Source organism: Amblyraja radiata, chromosome 26 (genome assembly GCF_010909765.2).
Source record: "Amblyraja radiata isolate CabotCenter1 chromosome 26, sAmbRad1.1.pri, whole genome shotgun sequence".
NCBI classification, from domain to species: Eukaryota; Metazoa; Chordata; class Chondrichthyes; order Rajiformes; family Rajidae; genus Amblyraja; species Amblyraja radiata.
The window spans coordinates 13,261,074-13,279,552 of record NC_045981.1 but is presented as its reverse complement, the minus strand read 5'-3'; the positions used below and the strand labels follow the sequence as shown (position 1 = coordinate 13,279,552).

Genomic DNA, 18,479 nt, shown 5'->3' with positions numbered 1-18,479 from the left:
AATCTATATTACTAAAAGTCTGTTCTTGACCGGTTTTGGCATTCTGTGCTGCGATTTCCGAGAGAACGCCGCCAACTACGCCCGTCATTTTGGGCCACCTTGCTCAGAGCCCCCCTCCGCCGTATGTGTGCCGAGGATTTTTCCCGTCGATGAAAAATGACAGAGATATTAATGATTTTACAAAATTCCCCATTCTCTCAGCTTCCCCCGCTGGCGGCAGGGGGGAGGGACTATAAAACCAGGAAGTGGTGTGCCCCAATCAGTCTGCAACATGGAGGTCTGAGCTCTGAATGACTGAACAAATGTCTACACAGCTGTGAGTAAGTACCCTTAATTTGGTTTGAAAATGAAAATATGGTTATGGTTAGTTTGAGGAAAAAAGCACTGCCTGCAAATGGTTGTTTGGGGGGTTTTGGTTGAGTAAAAAGGCATTCTCTCTCTCTCTCTCCCTATCCCTCTTTCTTTCTCTCTCTCTCCAACCCTGTCTCTCTCCCTTTCTCTCTCTCTCTCCCCCCTCTCCTCCCCCCCTCACCTCTCTCCCCCCTCTCCTCCTCCCTCCTCCTCCCCTCCTCCTCTCACCCCTCTCTCCCCCTCACTCCTCTCCCCTCCCCCCTCTCCTCTCACTCTTCTCCCCTCCCCCCCTCTCCTCCCCCCCACCCTTCTCTCTCTCTCCCCTTTTTCTCCCCTCCTCCCCTCCCCCACCGTCCCTCCCCTAAACCTCCCTCCCCTCCACACACCCCTACCCCCTTCCCCCCACCCTCCCTCTTCCTCCCCCCCCCCTCCCCCTCACTCTCACCCTCTCTCTGCTCTGCCCCTTCTCGCAGCCCTTACTCTCTACCCTCGCCCCCCCCCCTCTCTAGATGTGACTGCAAGTTGGGGGCTATGCGTCAGTAGATAGGGTGGTTATGGAGTAAAAGGAGTAAATTAATAATATTAATATAATATCAAGGGGGGTAATTAGCGTGAGTGCGGGGGGGGAGGGGGGAGATAGTTAGTGTGTGTGACGCTGCATGCCGCCTTCCCCCCCCCCCCCCCCCCCCACAACCACACATTGGTGGAACAGACCCAACGGGTCTGCACTTGGTCTAGTACAAACTAAGATTTTTAAAAAATCATCCATACCTTATCCGTGGTCATGGAACATAGAGTTTCATAACCAGAAAGCACCTCATTCGAACAAGCTTTCAGCAACTCCTGAAGCGTGACCTTAGGAAGAGCATGACCTCCAACCCGATTTATTTCTTGGCATAAATGAAAGAGAAGTGACTGAACATTCCAAGAAGGCTACAGAGGGGAAAGAAACAAAGGCGTACACAAATTAAATGCTGGGGTAATTTAATTACTCTTAAAAACAAATTTATGGAAGACAAGCAACAGTGTAAGAGATTTAGTATCAAAACTGCAAATGGCCATATGAACTTTAACATCATTGACTTCCATAGAAACTAGTGCAAAATAAAAATAAATAATTTATTTCTAACTTCCAATATTGCGAATTAAAGAATAAAATATAAAAGATGAAACACCACCACTGGAAAAATGATTCATCAAATATAACTGTCACAAACTCACTGTGACTTTCCAACTCGCTTTGTATTTCAACAAGGAGATTATATAAAGTGGGAGGACAGCTGCTGTAATTCAAAGAGCAGGTAAGAGAAATCGTTGAGGTGGATAATAATAGGAGACAGAGCAAACCAGAGGCGAACATTCGGCACTTAAATAATTGTCATTTCTATTCAGCTCTTTCGGTGCTTCGGTCAAATTCCCTGCATTTATTAAACTGGTCAAAATGTGTGCATATCTTCTGTAATATATTTCTTGATTCTACCTACAATTTGATTTTTTGGAAGCAAAGCATGGAGAGGACGGCACAATTCTTGCATATCTATCATACCAAAGTAACTTGCCACCCTGACAAATGAATCACATTAATCTGCACTCTCAGATTTGTGAGTTGTTGCAAACAATGCAAGGCAGAGGAATCAGAGGTAGCAGCTCAAAAATGTTGACAACATTTAAAATTTATCAGCGATAATTTTAAGTAGTGCAAAATGATACACACAAGGACAAATAAAGAGAACATACAAAGTTGTCAATAAATGATTTTTAAACTGGATAACATCGAGAGTTCAACTGAAAGAGCAGCAATATTAAGTTGGAGGAGGAAATAACAAAATACACTGTGTGCCAGTTAGACTGCAGCTTGCCAGTTCTAGTTCACAAGAAAGTTGATTCAAGGACTGAAGGCAATGCTGAAACTAAGCACAAGGCTGATTCACAAGACTGGGGTCAATTAATGAGCCAAAACTTGTCGGTTGCAATTTGTAGTAATTAATAATTAAGGGCAAAGGGGGATAAAATCCAGAATCTGACTTTAAATTATAATTGGGTTCCATTTAGACACTCATTCTGTTGCTCTTGTTAAGGAATATTTTCCTCTCACTAGGAATTAACAGCATTTTAACTTAACAAATAAGTGGAGACAAAAATCTTGAGAGATTTTATTAGCTAAATATCAACAATTTCATTTTTACTATTCATGTAGAATTATCTCGCGTTACCGCGAGAATTCTAAATGAATAGTAAAAATGAAATTGATGATATGTCGTGATATCTCCAAAGGCTCAGATAAATATGCAGTCAAAATGTATTACTGGGTGCATTTGTCACTATACAAATTTAGCGTTCTTGCAAATCAAATCTATGCAGGTAGAACAGAGGAATAACTGGAAGAGGAAATCAGTATAAACATACAAACTTCTACGAATAAATATCCACTGAAATAAATCCAACAGGGGCCGGGGGTTGGAAGTACGGTATTCACTAATGGGAGTAATTACTCGTGTACATTGCAGTACACTGTTATGTGGAGTCAGGATTTAAGACTTTTCCACATCTACGGTGGTGATAGATTAGATTACAGACATCTGTGGTTTCAAGTTACCATGAGCACTACTTTTACTACCTCAGAAATAACCCAACAAGTTCTGGCAGCAGTCAAGTAACAGTTATATTTCACTATAAATAACACCTCTTTTGAAGGCCATGGACTGAAGTTTATTTGTTGACCATTTGTCCCCAAACAGATAATACATTGAGAACAGACAAATAATGATCTGCTTATCAAGAATTGAATGGTCCACACCCTATGCCACCTTTAGATGCATCTTGGATTCTGGGCCAAAAATGGCTTTAAATAATGTCAATACGTTATCATTTTATTTTTACAATATTAATTATATATAATTTATTTGCACAGCAAAGTCCTGCTAAATTGTCTTTAAATGTGTTTGATTGAGTCATTCTATAGCCTATGATTCTATGGTAGCTTAATAACTACTTTCTTGGGAAGGAGGTAAGTAGTACAAGTTATTCAAAAATAACAGTAGAGCAAATCTAGTTAGTACTCAATAGAAGTCACGATAACCCAGTACTTATGACTTGGAGATCCACAATAACTCTTAATGTTGTTTTAGAGATACAGCATAGAAACAAGCCCATCGGCCAACCGAGCCAGCACAGACCAGTGTTCACCCATACACTAGTTCTATGCTACAACACTAGGGTAAATTTACAGAGGCCAATCAACCTATAAACCTGCACGGAGTATGGGAGGAAACCAGAGCACCCGGAGAAAACACACCAGGTCATAGGGAGAACGTACAAACTCCGCACAGACAGCACCCATAGTCACGATTGAAGCCGGGTCAGTGGCACTAAGTCAGCAACTCTACCGTTGCGCTGCTGTGACCTGCAAACCTGGCTCACAAATGGGGGAGAGAACCTAATGCAAAGGCCAGATCTTGTTTTGCAGACTGAACTACTTATCCCCTGCTTCTAAATAACCTTAGATCGGAGTTTTGTTGCAGCTACTTACGTAACATTAATTGCAAATAGATTGTGGAAATCTTGAAGTGTTCTTAACCAGGGCTTAGATACAATCAGATTTTAATTCAAAGGTTTCAAAGATCTTTTATTGTCACATGTACCAATTAACGTACAGTGATATAGAATTGAACAAGGATGTTAAATAAAAATATATTTAGTAATGTAACAGATGCAAAATAATGTCCACAGCACCAAAACCCTGACCCAAATTAGGACTTGTAGTTTTTTGGACTGCTTATTTGAAATGACTTGTCCACAAATAGGGAAAAACAACTTTAAAACAAATAATGTTGAGCTTCAGGAAAACCTGCAATAAGAACAAGGCTACCGTCATCTCCGGCGCATTCAATTTAATACGCTGAATATCATTCATAACAGAAAACATCCCTACAATTATGCAAGATGCATGGGAAGGAGCAGAAAATGGTGCTGGTAGTCCAGGGAAATAGAAAGGGACAAATAAACAACATCTAAATATTTGAGTACTACAAAACAAATAGGGATCTTAACTACCAATAAGATATTAATGGTGATATCAGTGATTGGTTATACAAGTTTTGTTTTAAATGGTAGAAAGCAAATTATTTGAATGTGAAGAACAAACAGCCATTCTAACCTGCACTGGAAGACGAATTTTGGAGGTCACACTATTCCCAGCCTCTGTTTCCTCTTGAATTTCAATTTCATCCCAGCTCGTGGCTGTGGATAAAATGGCTCCAGTTGTACAAGAGTGCAATGTTTTGGTGAAATGGGAAACTAGAGCCTTAAAAAGAAAAATAATCAATGAAAAAGTAGAAACATAAAATGACTAGTATTGGCATAAAACGACAAGAACTTATTTACAAGAGTGTTTTTAATCTAGCAAACATCCAAAGTTACAACAAAAAAGTATCAAATATTCTAACTGAACTTGGGTGAAGCACTAGATTGAAAGGAACATGTTTCAGGGGGAAAGAGGTTGCATAGCAGACATTTCATTTTTCAAATTCTACATCTAACAATTCTAATGAACCATAAAACACAAAATGAAATTTCCCAAAGTTTAAATGATACCTGTATTTTAGGAATATCAAAGCTAAATTGCAGAATAATCTTCAAAAAATTGTGGCTGAGAAGTAGACAAGGCAGGCATAACTGCAGGAGAGCCGTCACAGTAGCAACTATTTACAAATAGCGGTAATTTGCAGAAATGCTTTACAAAAGTGGATAGAAGTGTCCTGCAATTGATCAAATTTGTGGAAATCTTTCCTAACTTAGATTATGCTTTTTAAGCACAAGTAAGAAAACTCAAATCCACAGAATTTGCCTTGCAAATTTTAATTCTCTTCAGCCTCAGCACTGTAAAATTCACTTTAAAAAAAACAAATATCAGGTAAAAGTAGACTGACCTTTGATATGGCAGCGTTCCAAATTCCATAAGCACTCGTGCTCTGTTGCAACAGCTGATCCTTTATTTCCTGCCATTTAGCCTGTGCTGGCTTCACTTCTTGCAGTTTCTCTTTGCCCAACCTCTTAACAGGACGGAGCTCACATACAAGATCGTTACCATTTGACTTGCCCAAAATGCATTGTTTGAGATGAGGGCAGAGTTCTCCTATTGACTGACATAATCTGGCCATAAAAAGGACGGCGTTGAGATTACAATCAGTGGGAGAGTAAGTACAGTTTTGCAATCTCCCTTCTGCCATTTTAAGCTCTGCTCTCACGCAGTTCAGAATGTAGTGTACACAGGAAAGGCACTGTGTCTGCAGCATGGCTTCCACCTTAGCGTTATCAGCGTACCTATCAAATGCAGAATTCTGTAGTTGCGAAGATGAGTAGATATTTACATTGTCCTTTACAGCAGTAGCAGCTGGAGGAAGATACATTATTAAATCATCTAGTTTAACTTTTAATTTGGAATCAAGTGCCGAACAAAAACTTTGAACACAAAGTGTAAGAGCTTGAGCCTTCATAGAAAGTCCACTCTTTACAAAGTGACTACGATTATTAACACTGACCCAGGCAGTGTCTGGTAAAAGATCATTATTGCTCTCTGACCAAAGGTATGCAGCAACATTGTATTCAAACTCAACAGGTTTAATCGTAGTAGCTCTGGTGTTCTTGGTCTGAAGCTCCTGTAGAGCTGAAATCAAGAGCTGTTTGGAACTGCTTGAGATGGATTCCACACCTTCTTTTGTCAGTGCCTGGAGAAAAGAAAGGCATTCACATAATGCGTCCTATCGAACCATTTTATCCAATTCTCAAATACAGCGTTTCCTTGATATTCACATTTTAAACTGTTAAATAAGAGAAACATCAAAATTACTTTGATTTTGGTTTCAGTGGCAACAATAATCTAGATTAATACAAGGACTCCTAACAAAGTAAACATCCCTCTTTGTAAGGGAAAGAGGATCAAATAAACATCACGCAGAAGCCAAAACACATGAATTATAAAAAAAACTTGGGGAGCTGGGAAGAAGAGACAAGAGCCCTCATTGTGAGACAGGACAATAATGGAAGCAGGAGTGGAGTAAAGTTACAGCAAGGGAGAAGGTTACAGCGACAGGCAGAAGCAAGGCCGTGGGCACTGCAAAAACACAAAGACTATTTTTAAATTGAATAGTCAGAGAAATGAATGGTATGAGTCTTGTAGAAAGATAGAAGGCCAGATGGAAATACATTGAAACTGCCTGTCCAGAAGTCAGAGAGGGTTTTAAGCTCAAATGGTCTGAAAAGAAGCAGCCAGTCCATGCTGAAATTAAGACGATGGAATATGGAATAGAAAGCTCAGCTTGATGTCAAATATGTCACCAGGATAATGGAGACATTTGCCCAGGCAAAAGATGGCAGCCCATGTTTGTGATAATTTGTTCCACTACTTCAGAATATTTGCAGACTTTTATCCGATGAAGCAGGTACCAGGTATTTTTTAATGACATACCATATTTGCTGGAATTTAGTAATAAAAAAGGGAAATAAAACAAAATTCTTGATTTGACTTTTCAAACACTAGCAATTACAAACTAAACATTAGTTCTCCCAGCTCTCCCAGCTTGAACAAGTGAGAGCCATTCAGTTGCTCAAGATCCCACAATGGGTGGAGTTTATTCCTTTTGTAGGTCAGATAAAGACATGCAAACATTTTTAAAGATAATACATTCGTGGTTTGAGTAATGAAAAAGACATGGTATACTGATTTTTTTTTTTTTAATAGGAATTATTTGCCAGGATTGTCATTCAGTTTGAATGCTAATGTATCAAAGTTTGTTAGGCCAAACATGGATAATATTCTACCTGTAATCTGTCAAGGAAGAGTTGCTGAAGAAAATCTTCCCAGAAAGAGAAAGGCTTCTCCAAGAGTCGGCAACAAACAGTTTTCCAGTTCTGATATATTGATTCACTCGTGAGGAGTTCCCATACTGCATCTCGGATTGCAGCAAGACCCTTCATAGTTTTCACGTAGATCAGCAGATTCCCAATTCCCATTTTTATGTCATCCTTACACCTAAATAAAAGTGAAAGTTTTTAGAATCAAATCACATCATTTTGTGAATCTTTATCTTATTACAAATTCCCACAAAGCCTATGCTTAATTTCCCTATCCTACTTCCCCACAAACACATTTTTGCCAAAAAAAAGTCAATATCTGAAATATGACTATACCAATATTCACCATTCCATTTTAGTTTGACTATCATAATACAAATAGTCTGACTGCGAGTGGTCTTTGAGGAAAAGTGTTGATCAAAAACAAACACATATTTTTAAAAATCCACGTTTGCAGTGCTGATTTACAACTAATTAAAAGTATAGATGCTATATAGGTCTTATAGAAAGCATATATGTTGTTATAAGATAAGATAGTAACAATGTAAAAAGAAGTAAGAGTTTATTTTTGTGTACATTTCCACGTCACAAGCTACCCATTCACTGTGGTTGGTACAGCTACAAGAGCTGCCATCTCTTTAAATGCTGACCTCCAGTGGTGTCTTTGTGGAGTTTGCATATTTTCTCATTGATATGTGCCATCTTTAGATGCTTCAGAAAAGACATGTGGGTTGGTAGGTTATTTAGCCACTGTGTGCAGTGAGTGGTAGAACCCGGGGGAGTTAAATGACAATGTGGGGAGGACAGATCAAAATTAATGGAGAATGGAGCTGTACTGTAAGCTAAAGACAAGACAAAATAGCCCCCTTCTACATCACGAGTGAAATAGACAGTTCCAAATGCCGCAATTGTATAACTTACAATGATGTTATTTTTTCCGAGGCAACCAATGAGGCAATAGTGGGGTAGATTTGCCCTGCAGAGCCATGCTGTGTAATTCTGATCAGCCCTTGCCTTTCCAAATTAACATAAATCTTATCCTTTAAGATATTCTCCAATGACTTCTCTATCAGTGAAATAAGACTCGTTGGCCTGTTAATACTTGGTTTACCCCTAGTCTTTACCTAAATAAACAAGCAGTATTCGCTGTCTTCCAGTTTTCTGACACCTCAACTGTGGGTAACAAGATACTATAATCGCTATCACTACCCCAACTTTCTCCCTTGCTTTCCATAGTAACCCGAGATTGATCTCAATGGACCATGGAGATTTATCCAAAAATCTAAAAACTCCTGCTTCTTAAAATTAACCTGCTACTGATTATTCAAGTAGCCCTCCCTGAACTCACTACCTTCAAGTCCCTCTTTTTTGGTGAGTAGATGAAAAGTATTCATTTGGGGTTTCAACGACATCACCTGGTTCCACATATATATTATCTATTTGGTCCTTAAAGGGACCCATTCTTTCCCTTGTTACTCCCTTGCTCTTGATATACTCATAGAATGTCTTGATTGTTAATCCTACTTGACAAAGTTTTGTTTTTGCCCTTGTATATTTCCCATATTCTCTCTTCCTGCTCTATACTCCTCAGAAGACTCCCTTGATCCCAGTCGCCTGTACCTACCACGTTTCACCTTTTGTATTTCTTCCCCAAATAAATCTTCAATATCCTTTGTCAACTAACATCCCATAATGTTGCCATCTTTTGCTTTGACCATTATAAAGACATGCTGGCTTTTTCCAAAAGATTTCCATCAGCTACAGCAGTTTACCGCAAAATGTTCTTTCACAAGGGCTTCTCCTGTGTTAATGAAATTAACATTCTCCCCTAATTCAAGAATTAATTTGAGGACCAACCTGATCTCTTTCATAACAATCTTGAAACATACAGAATTATGGCCACTGTCCCCAAACTTTCGTGAATGCACTTAACAAACTCCACTCCATCCAAGCTCCAGCACTAAGGCAATCCCTGAAAGTTAAAATTCCGTAAATCCCTACCATCATAACCCTAATTTTATTCACCTTTCTGCAATTTACTTACATCTATTTCTCTAATTACTGTGGACTACTGTGGGTGGTGGCTATAGTACAAACTCAGCAAAGTGACCACCCTCTTCCATTTTGAAATACTTCCCATAAGAAACTACTGCCATTGTGTTCTCTCTCATTAATAGGTGGACTTTCCCTCCTTGTTTGCATTATTCTCTGTCATGTCAGAAGCTTCTTTACCCCTGAATGATAACCTGTTAGCCCTGCCCTCCCCTCACTTACGTTTCCCTCAACATCACAATTACACATGCCGACCAGCATACCATCACAAAAAAAACCCACAATAAGTTTCAGAAAAAAGCTTATACTCAAATTTTGGAAAAATGCTCCAATACCAACAATAAAAATGTGGATTTCAAACATGTTCGAAACACTACACCTGGAAGAGATGAGACTCCTCCTAGCAGGCAAAGCAGACCACTTCCAAAAGACGTGGTCTGCATTTATGGAACTATTACAAGCATAAGGTGCAATAGTAATTTAAAATATAAATGGTATCAGGATCTGGTAACGGGGGGTATAAAATAAAAACTAAAAAAAAACACGGTTGGTATATCCTTTTTTGCGGAGTTTTGTGTTATAATAGAGCGATTGTTTTTCCTTTTTTTTCTTTTCTTTCTAGGGTCTATTTTCTTTCTTTACTTCCTTCTCTAACCTCTTCCCTAAGGGGCTTTCTTCTCCCAACACTTTCCTGCACCTTCACGATTCTTGCTCACTTTCCTTACTTCTTTTATTTCTACCTTTTTTTAAAGCTCGAAAAATGAAGTGGTACAACAAATGTAATAACATATATGTGATGTGTATTACTGTAATTTACTGTACTTCTAATAAAAATAAAATATTTTTTAAAAATTTTTTTAAAAAGTTTCAGAAATTCATACACTAATTTTAAATAGTTCTGAATAATCAAACATTGCTAGAGACTCAAGATAAACAAGGACACATCTGTAGCTGTGTTTGGGAGAGGAATGTAGAGGAAGAAGGTAGCTAAAGGCAAGCAGTCAGTAAAGAGAGGCAGATGCTCTCAGTCGTAGAGATGAAGAAATCTACAAACATTTGATTTCAAAGGCAATATTGGCAAGCCATTAAAAAGCAATTTATTTCAATGACAACAGCTTCTACTCTTCATAATATAATATATTACATATATATATAATACAAATAATAACCAAAACCCAATTTCTTACATGTTGATCCATTGTTGAAGAGTGTCTCTCAAATAATCATGGGTTATTGGATGAGCAAGGGTCCTTAGAGATGGCTGAAAATTCACAATGGAAGGAGGCAAATATTTGAACCAACTCTCAGATTTCACCTCTTCTTTTAACACTGTGATTCCCTTTTCTGCACAGATTAATGAAAAATATGTTTAGTTACCTTTGCTCAGACAGTGAATGCAAACACATTCTCATTAATAATACATGCTGGCTAGCAATGACTTTTAAAATCACAGATAATGACTGTTAAAACTAAAATTCTCACACAAATAAATGTTTCAACATGACATTAAATCTGATGCTGCACTAGATTTTTGCTCAACATGTGTAAGCAATCACCTGCAAGTTTTGCTAGTGACTCGTATGCATATCTCATGCTGCTAAACCCATTTATTGGTGCTGCTATTCCTTTTATAGTCAGCCAAGCAATCAATTTTTAATGTGAAAATCCAGGAACTAAAAAAACACTGCACAATTTATTTTCAAACAAACAAATAGTTAACAGGAGTAACCAAGGATATTTCTGTGTTCCTCTCCCCCATGGGCAACTTATCCCTTGCTACTTTCACCATTTTAGCCCAAGATCATGATCGTAGAACTTAATCTATATGGCTTAATATGACACCCCATGTAAACATTTATTACTGATTCTTTGGAAAAGTTAACTAACACTAATCGACTGGAACAGAGAACCTTTGCAATAACCTGATCCGATATTGTATGATATTACTCGCACAGCACAGCATATTGAGGACATTTTACATCAAAGTAGGTACTCTTTCTTGTTATTTACAAAACAAGGCAAGGCTACTTCCCATTCAGAATTAATTTAATTCATAATTTTTAAATTTCTATCGACCAATACTCTCGATACAGAAGGAAGCAAAGGCCAAGTTCCCTTCAACAAACACAATACACGTCTGAAGACAAATGTAACTGAAATTTACAGACTAGCACATACCTGCCGCAGACTCATTTGTAATGGATTCCAAGGTTGTAAAGAGAAGGCCACAGGTTAGTGTAGAATCTGGTGCTTTTCCGTGACTTGGGGTGTAAAATACAGCTTGAGCCTGATACATTGTGGTGGCTAGCAGTTCAACCAATGAACACACCTGTGACTTGATACCAGCTCCTAAAAACATTGCAATAATAAGCTCAAAATGTGGTCCAGCCTTCCAATCTTTGAACTACTTCTACTACTTAAACAAATGTAAAACAGAATTCACTATCTTTTGATATAAATACCACTAATCGTAATAAGCAACACCTTCCCCTTTCATTTATCCAGAGGTTAGAATCAAACAGGCAAATGAAATGGGAGCAAGACTGGTACGCACCATGCTGTGGTTGGTTCAGTAACTGTTGAATCGCTGATTTCCTAGCCAGAAGAAAATCAGCGAGAGCTTGGCGTGGTGAGCTGTCTTCCAGTAGGATAATAGAACAGAGAGCCTCTGCAATAGCTTGGTCTGATACTGCACGGCCTTTAAGAAGTGTTTTACTTTCATGCAAAATGGACGATCTACATTACAAAAATAGAGAGTTAAGAAACCATATTCCTTCCATCATAGGACAAAATAAAGTCTGACCATACAATTTATAACTCGGTAAATTCAATAAAACAAGCATTTTTAATCTTCCATACACTGTGGAAGAAAGTGAATGACCAATGTCCGATAACATGGATATCTCCAAAATCGTCGTACCTGAAAAATTCAAATAATTTATGAAAATGTTCACAAATCTTTGAAAATGAATGAGATGGGCACGTCACAATTGCTCTGCTCGTGCTGTATTCCACGCGGTGCGAGTGAAGTTACCCCCCACCCCAGGTTTTTCGCTGTGTTCCACGTGCTGCGAGTAATGTCACCCCCCGACCACTCAGGCCCTGAAGCCTGCATGAAGCCTGAAGCTTGCAGCCGCCAACGGGAGCGTTCGGGAATCAGCCCTCCTCTGTGAAAACCCCCCCCCCCCCCCGGCTCTGGATTGAAGCCGCTGGTCCTTTGGTTGACGCCTGCCCCGCTGCCCGCTCCCTTCCTCCTCTTCCCCCCCCTCTCTCACTGCCCCCCTCTCTCTCTCTCTCTCTTCCCCCCTCCTTCTGTCTCTGCCCCCCCTCTCTCTGCCCTCTCTCTCTCTATCCCCCTGCCTCTCTAGACGTGCCTGCGAGTTGGGGGCTATGCATCAGTGGATAGGGCGGGGATGGGGTAAAAGGAGCCAATGAATAATATTAATATAATATCAAGGGGGTGGTTAGTGTGTGTGTGGGGAGTGGTTAGTGCGTGTGTGACGCCGCAGGCCGCCCCCCCCCCCCCCCCCCGCGCGTTGAGGGGATGGGACCCAACGTGTCCCAATTGGTCTAGTATACGTTAAAACTGTTGTTGCTCTTTGCTGATCATGAATTAAAGGAACTTTCAACTTGCATCCACTATTTATTAGTAGTTTCAATTTCCATTTGTGCAACACATACTTGTCTTTTTCTAACATCAGTTTAGTGGTTCTATTTTGACTCCACTATCAACAGTGTAAAATTGCTTGCCATTTCCTACCTAAACGATTGTATTCATGCTAAAACTATTACATTCATAGCAAATGTAATGAAATTAGAAGCCTTATATGTGCCTAATCCCTTACATAAAAAGATGGAGAATTTGTAATGGAAATATCCCACAAATGAAGATAGCCCATGTGTCGTCAAAAGATGCCAGAGAAATTGGATCTTTAAAATAGACGTTTCATGAGTTAGGAACAAGTTCTAAAAGTGGGCAAAATAATCCTCTAAACTTATTCTGGGCCTTAATGCAGCCCATGAGCTATTAACCTATGTTCTGTATTCATAGCTCTGTTTCTGTCTCAGTATTAATTCCTGAGGTCATTGTGATGTGCAATTTTACCCAAAACTGTGCATACCTGTTTGTCAGAGTACAGCAAATATTCACTAGACCAGTTGCACTGGTGGTGTTAGCTTTTAGTTCAGTTTTCAGAGATACAGCATGGAAACAGGCCATTTCTGCCCACTGAGTCCAAGCCGATCATCAATCACCCATTCACACCAGCTTTATGTTATCCCATGTTCGCATCCACTCTCTGTATAGGGGCATTTTCCAGAATCCAATTAACCTACAAACCCACAAGACTTTGGGTTGTGGGAGGAAACTGGATCACCCGGAGGAAACCAGTGAGATCACAGGGAGAACGTGAGGTCTCTGGCGCTGAGGAAGCATCTCCACTAGCTGACCCACCTTGCTGCCCACATGGGGAGAAACAGATGCTGCACCTCTATTCTCTTGAGTTCAAAAGAATGAGAGATAACCTCGTTGAAATGTACAAAATTGCAAAAAGGATATTTAAACGGTAGCTAAGGAGTTTAGAACTGGAATTTTCTCATTTATTCTTAAATGGACTTCTTGATTGCCAGTCTCAATCAAGAAGTCCATTTAAGAATAAATGAGAAAATATTTGTTCAAAAGGTGCTAAACCTACCCCGAGGAGGTTCACTCAATAATTGCGACCAAAATCACAAATAAATTTTTGGTTATTAAAGGAGTCAAGGGTTTTGAAGGTAGTACAGGAAATGGTGACGGAGTAGAAGATTGGCCATAATCTAAGGGTTGAATGTCATATTTCTCTTCTACTGGCCTCACTATTTTCTTTACGGGGAGAGGAGTTGGTGGAGGATCAGAGTGACAAATAGATTAAGCGCATTGCATAGTTTGAGTGTGTTATAGATGAGTAGGGAGCGAGAGAAAGAAACAACCTTATCAAATAGGCATGAAGTAGGAATGGAGGTTGAAATGTGATTTTGAATAGTATTTCTCAATATAGAAAGGAAAGGATCATAAGTGTACTGGACAATGTGTTCTATGATCTATGAAGAACAATGAAGTAAGGTAATGTCCTTTGGCAGCAAAATTTCTATGTGCATTGAATATTTACAAGGCCGTGGATCATTTTCATTCACAAAGCCCCTGACAGTTAAGTTAGGATGCCAGAAAATCGAATAATGTACAATACCAAACACATCACAAACGAAGTTTAACTATATAGAAATAGTTCAAAAGCTAACCATACAACAACAATCAGTTTTATTCGTCACATTGCACATAAAGTGCAAGTGAAATGAATTTGTTAGTTATGAACCATGAGTTAGTAATTGTGTTCGGACTGCGATATGTCATTAAGTGTATTATGTGTACTCTCAAACATAAAGGACATCGTTTACCCATCTTTAAAATCCAAAATTTCATCATGAAATCAAATTAGCTGATTCTGATTAGTTTTGAACAACGGGACTAAAGAAACTAATTAACACAATTGTAAAATGAACAGACAAGAGACTGCTGGAATCTATCGGCTACAGGAACTCAATGGGTAGAGAACCACCTGTGGATGGAAAGGGATGGTCGATGTTTCAGGGTCAAAATTCTGCAAGAATTGTACAAGTTTTCAGTAAAATATTAAGCTAATTAATCCTCTAATTCAAGACATTATCCACAGATCCATGAATGGCTAATTTTCATAAGCCCCGAAAGGATTCAAATTACAATTTAGCATACATGCTCATTTGTACAGTTTTCGATATTATCTTGCAGAGGATATCAAGCATGCCTTTAGGATGTAAGACGAGGTAAAAAGTAACACCACACTTCAGTAACCTAATGCTCACCTCTGGCATTCCATTAACCATTCAAAAGAGTATATCTGTAAAGCATGTTACAGGTTTACGGATGACATTAAATTCTTTAACTTTAGCCAACTGATTTTTTTCCTGTCTACATTTACCTCATACATTTCATCCACATTTCTGCTTGCCATCCCCTTTCATTTCCTCTGTGTACGGTTTGGCATACTGGATGTATCCCAGTCTAGTTTAGTTTAAAGACAGCACGGATACCGGCATTTCGGCCCATCGACACAGACCACTGATCACCCTTTCACACCAGTTCTATGATATCACTCTCTCGACATCTACCTACACATTCAGGCAACTTGTAGAAGCTAATTACCCTACGAACATGCACAGTTTTGGAGTGCGAGGGGGAAAAATGGAGCACCCGGAAGAATCCCATGTGGTCACAGGGACAATGTGATAACGCCACATAGACAGCACCCGAGGTCAGGATCAAACTGGGGTCTCATGTCACCAGTACCAAGCATCTGAAAAAAGGAGAGTTCTGACTGGAACAATATTAGCAACATTATGCTGCACAAAGTGCTTGCAGCTTAATCCTATCCCACCAGCTTGGTCGTTGCTGCAGCCCGAACAAGATCTCCCCATCTCACTTTAGATCTCTCCCCTCTCACTTTAAGCGTATGCTCTCTAGATTTAAAATCTTTTACTACGGGGAGAAATATGGTAGAAATAATTAAATTAATACACGTTGAAATAAGGAACAGCAGATGTTGGTTTACCAATGAAAGAAACAAATTACTGGAGTAACTCTGCGGGTCAGGCAGCATCTCTGGAGAATCTGGATAGATGATGTTTCAAGTCGAGACCCTTCTTCAGACTCTGGTGTAAATGACAATAAACTGACACAGTCCATAAGAAATCCCAGATTTCTCAGCTGATGCAACAGTTAACATCCCTTGTGTCTCCACATTCTCAACTATTCGAATTTCACCACCACCTCCACCTTTTTTTAGTATCCCACCCATTATGAAATCTTAAATAAAACAATATTCTTAAAAGGGTAGCAATTTCACAGTAAAATTAAAAAACCTTTAGTGGAAGGCGAGATCAAAGCTTACTTGCACTACTGCTCAAGCACGTCAAATTAGAATGAAATAGTATATTTTGTGCCAGTAATACATTACTAATGAATGGCACGATAAAGGAAAATGTTTTTTTATTCATAACCAGCTAACCTGAAGTGCCCTGCTGTTACTTGTCGTACAAGGATGGGAAAGCGTGCCAGGACAGGGCTGTAATGGGAACGTGAGGAGTCCAGTTGGAGGATGCTATGAATGTGGCAGCATAACAAGTACATCTGCGTAGCATAGAGATAATGCGATGATTCTAAGGCACTCCAAATCTTCTCTGGCATAGTCAAGAGGAGTTTAATCTGCACTGCCATACTGTAGAATTTCTCCTGTGGTTGCTGCTGAACCTGAGGCAAAAATAAACAAAACAAAATCAATATCTGCATTTTACATTACTGGTACAAATAACAATCTGAATATCATATTTTCTGGGAAAACAATAACCTATTTTAAACATTCCAGATACAAATTCACCAGCTGTGTATTCACCAGTTTTTACTTTTGCTCATATCTATTCCAGTTAATCAGACAAGAAATCTTAAAACTAGCTTTCCTGATGCCCCATGAACCATCTCTGAACCGTAACTAATTATATATAAATTATAGCAGTGTTGTCCCATAAATACATTTCCCAATTTAATACTGCAGAACTATTGTCACTCTGATATATTACTGCTATATGAAATTGTGTTGTTAAATCCACAACCTCTGACTGAAGAGTGATCCCAACTTCATTGAACAATAATTTCTTGATTTATAGTGCATGTATTTATTGTTGTTGTTTCATTTAATGTACCTGTAAATCTACAGCGAGAACTTTCCTCGTTCCGGCTCCTATCTGGTGCACATGACAGATAAACATATCTGATTCTCAAAGAATCACTAAACCGCTGTCAAGACAGATAATACTCATACAGCACGGAAATAGGCCCTTCAGCCTAACTTGCCCAAGCCGATCAAGATGCCCATCTATGCTAGTCCCACCTGTCCACATTTGACCCATTTCCCTCAATTTATTACCTGTCCAAATGTATTTTAAAAGTTGTTATAGTACCTACCTCAACTGCCTCCTCTGGCAGCTCGCTTTATATACCCACCACCATCTATGTGAAAAAATTGCTCCTCAGATTACTATTAAGTAAAAGACCGTGCATTCACCCGGGCTTTTCCGCTCATGATCTTACACATCTCCACAAGATCACCCCTCAGCTTACTCCTGTGCTCCAAGGAGGAGAGTCCTAGCCTACCAAGTCCTGGCAACATCTTTGTAAATCTCCATTCACTCTTTCCAGCTTAATAACGTTCTTCCTATGGCAGGAACATCAAAACTGAACACAACACTAAATGCGGTCTCACCAAGTCTTGTACAACTACAACACAATATCCCAACTTCAATGCTTAACACCCAAACTGATGAAGGCCAATGTACTGAAAGCCTTCTTGACCACCTTATTTACTGTGACAGTGTGAGGTGTATGTAATAATAATAATAATGTAGATGGAGTTGAATGGAAGGGAGGTATTCGTTGGAGTGGAATGGAAGGGGTCAGGTCCGCGGTGGATGTTGGACACCGACCTGGTTGCGGCGGGCGGAGGGGGCGGCGGCTCTGCCGGCGGCACTCGGCTTGATCCTGGTGCAATACTCGAACATCTCCTGCACCGATGACACCACCTTGTCGGCGCACAGCCGCATGTCGGCGATGGTGTCGGCCGCCTCGATCAGGTCGCGGTATCTCTCGCCCACCATCTGTCGTAGCTCTTCCTTCTTGTGCTCGATCTCGGAGCGGACCCGCCGCTCCACCTGCCGGATCTCCTCGGTGCTGTAGCGCTCGAAGAGCGACGCCGTGTCGTGGATGTCGCTGACGCGGAGGCTCTTGGCAGGGACGGCCATGGCTCGGCGGGACGGAGGCCGCGGGGAACTCGCGCCCGAGGGGGAAGATGGTCACCGCTCCCTGGCAGTTAGAGAAGGACGGTCAGACGGGCCCGAGCAGCAGACCCGGGACCACCATAACACAGGACGGCGGCGAGCGGCAGCATCGTATCAACAGCGGCCTGTGACGGAAGCCGTCGCCGACATGAGACGTGGCTCCACGGGGAGGGACTGTGTGTGGGGTGGAGGAGTGCGCATGCCCGGGGTGGACGGCCCCCACGGACAGCGCATGCGCGACACTCAAACCTCCACCAACCGTTTGGGGACGGTTGGAGGTCTCTCATTCTGCGCACGCGTGGAATCCGAACCAACAGCGCGAG

At 40.3% G+C, this 18,479-nt stretch overlaps 1 protein-coding gene across 2 annotated transcripts in view; it reads right to left on the bottom strand.

The window, feature by feature from the left end:
• Positions 1-18,415, bottom strand: part of cog1 (component of oligomeric golgi complex 1) — a 30,242-nt gene extending 11,827 nt beyond the window's left edge. The window contains exons 1-9 of one of the 2 annotated variants that reach the window (XM_033044292.1): positions 17,806-18,415; positions 16,335-16,576; positions 11,810-11,991; positions 11,434-11,604; positions 10,443-10,599; positions 7,171-7,381; positions 5,280-6,077; positions 4,508-4,654; positions 1,123-1,284 (exon numbers count right to left, since the gene is read on the bottom strand). In XM_033044292.1, coding sequence (XP_032900183.1) covers positions 1,123-1,284; positions 4,508-4,654; positions 5,280-6,077; positions 7,171-7,381; positions 10,443-10,599; positions 11,434-11,604; positions 11,810-11,991; positions 16,335-16,576; positions 17,806-18,120 — 2,385 coding nt within the window. In that variant the 5' untranslated portion in view covers positions 18,121-18,415. The remainder of the gene's footprint in view (positions 1-1,122; positions 1,285-4,507; positions 4,655-5,279; positions 6,078-7,170; positions 7,382-10,442; positions 10,600-11,433; positions 11,605-11,809; positions 11,992-16,334; positions 16,577-17,805) is intronic. The other variant, XM_033044293.1, reaches the window with a different exon arrangement.
• Between the last annotated feature and the right edge of the window lie 64 nt (positions 18,416-18,479).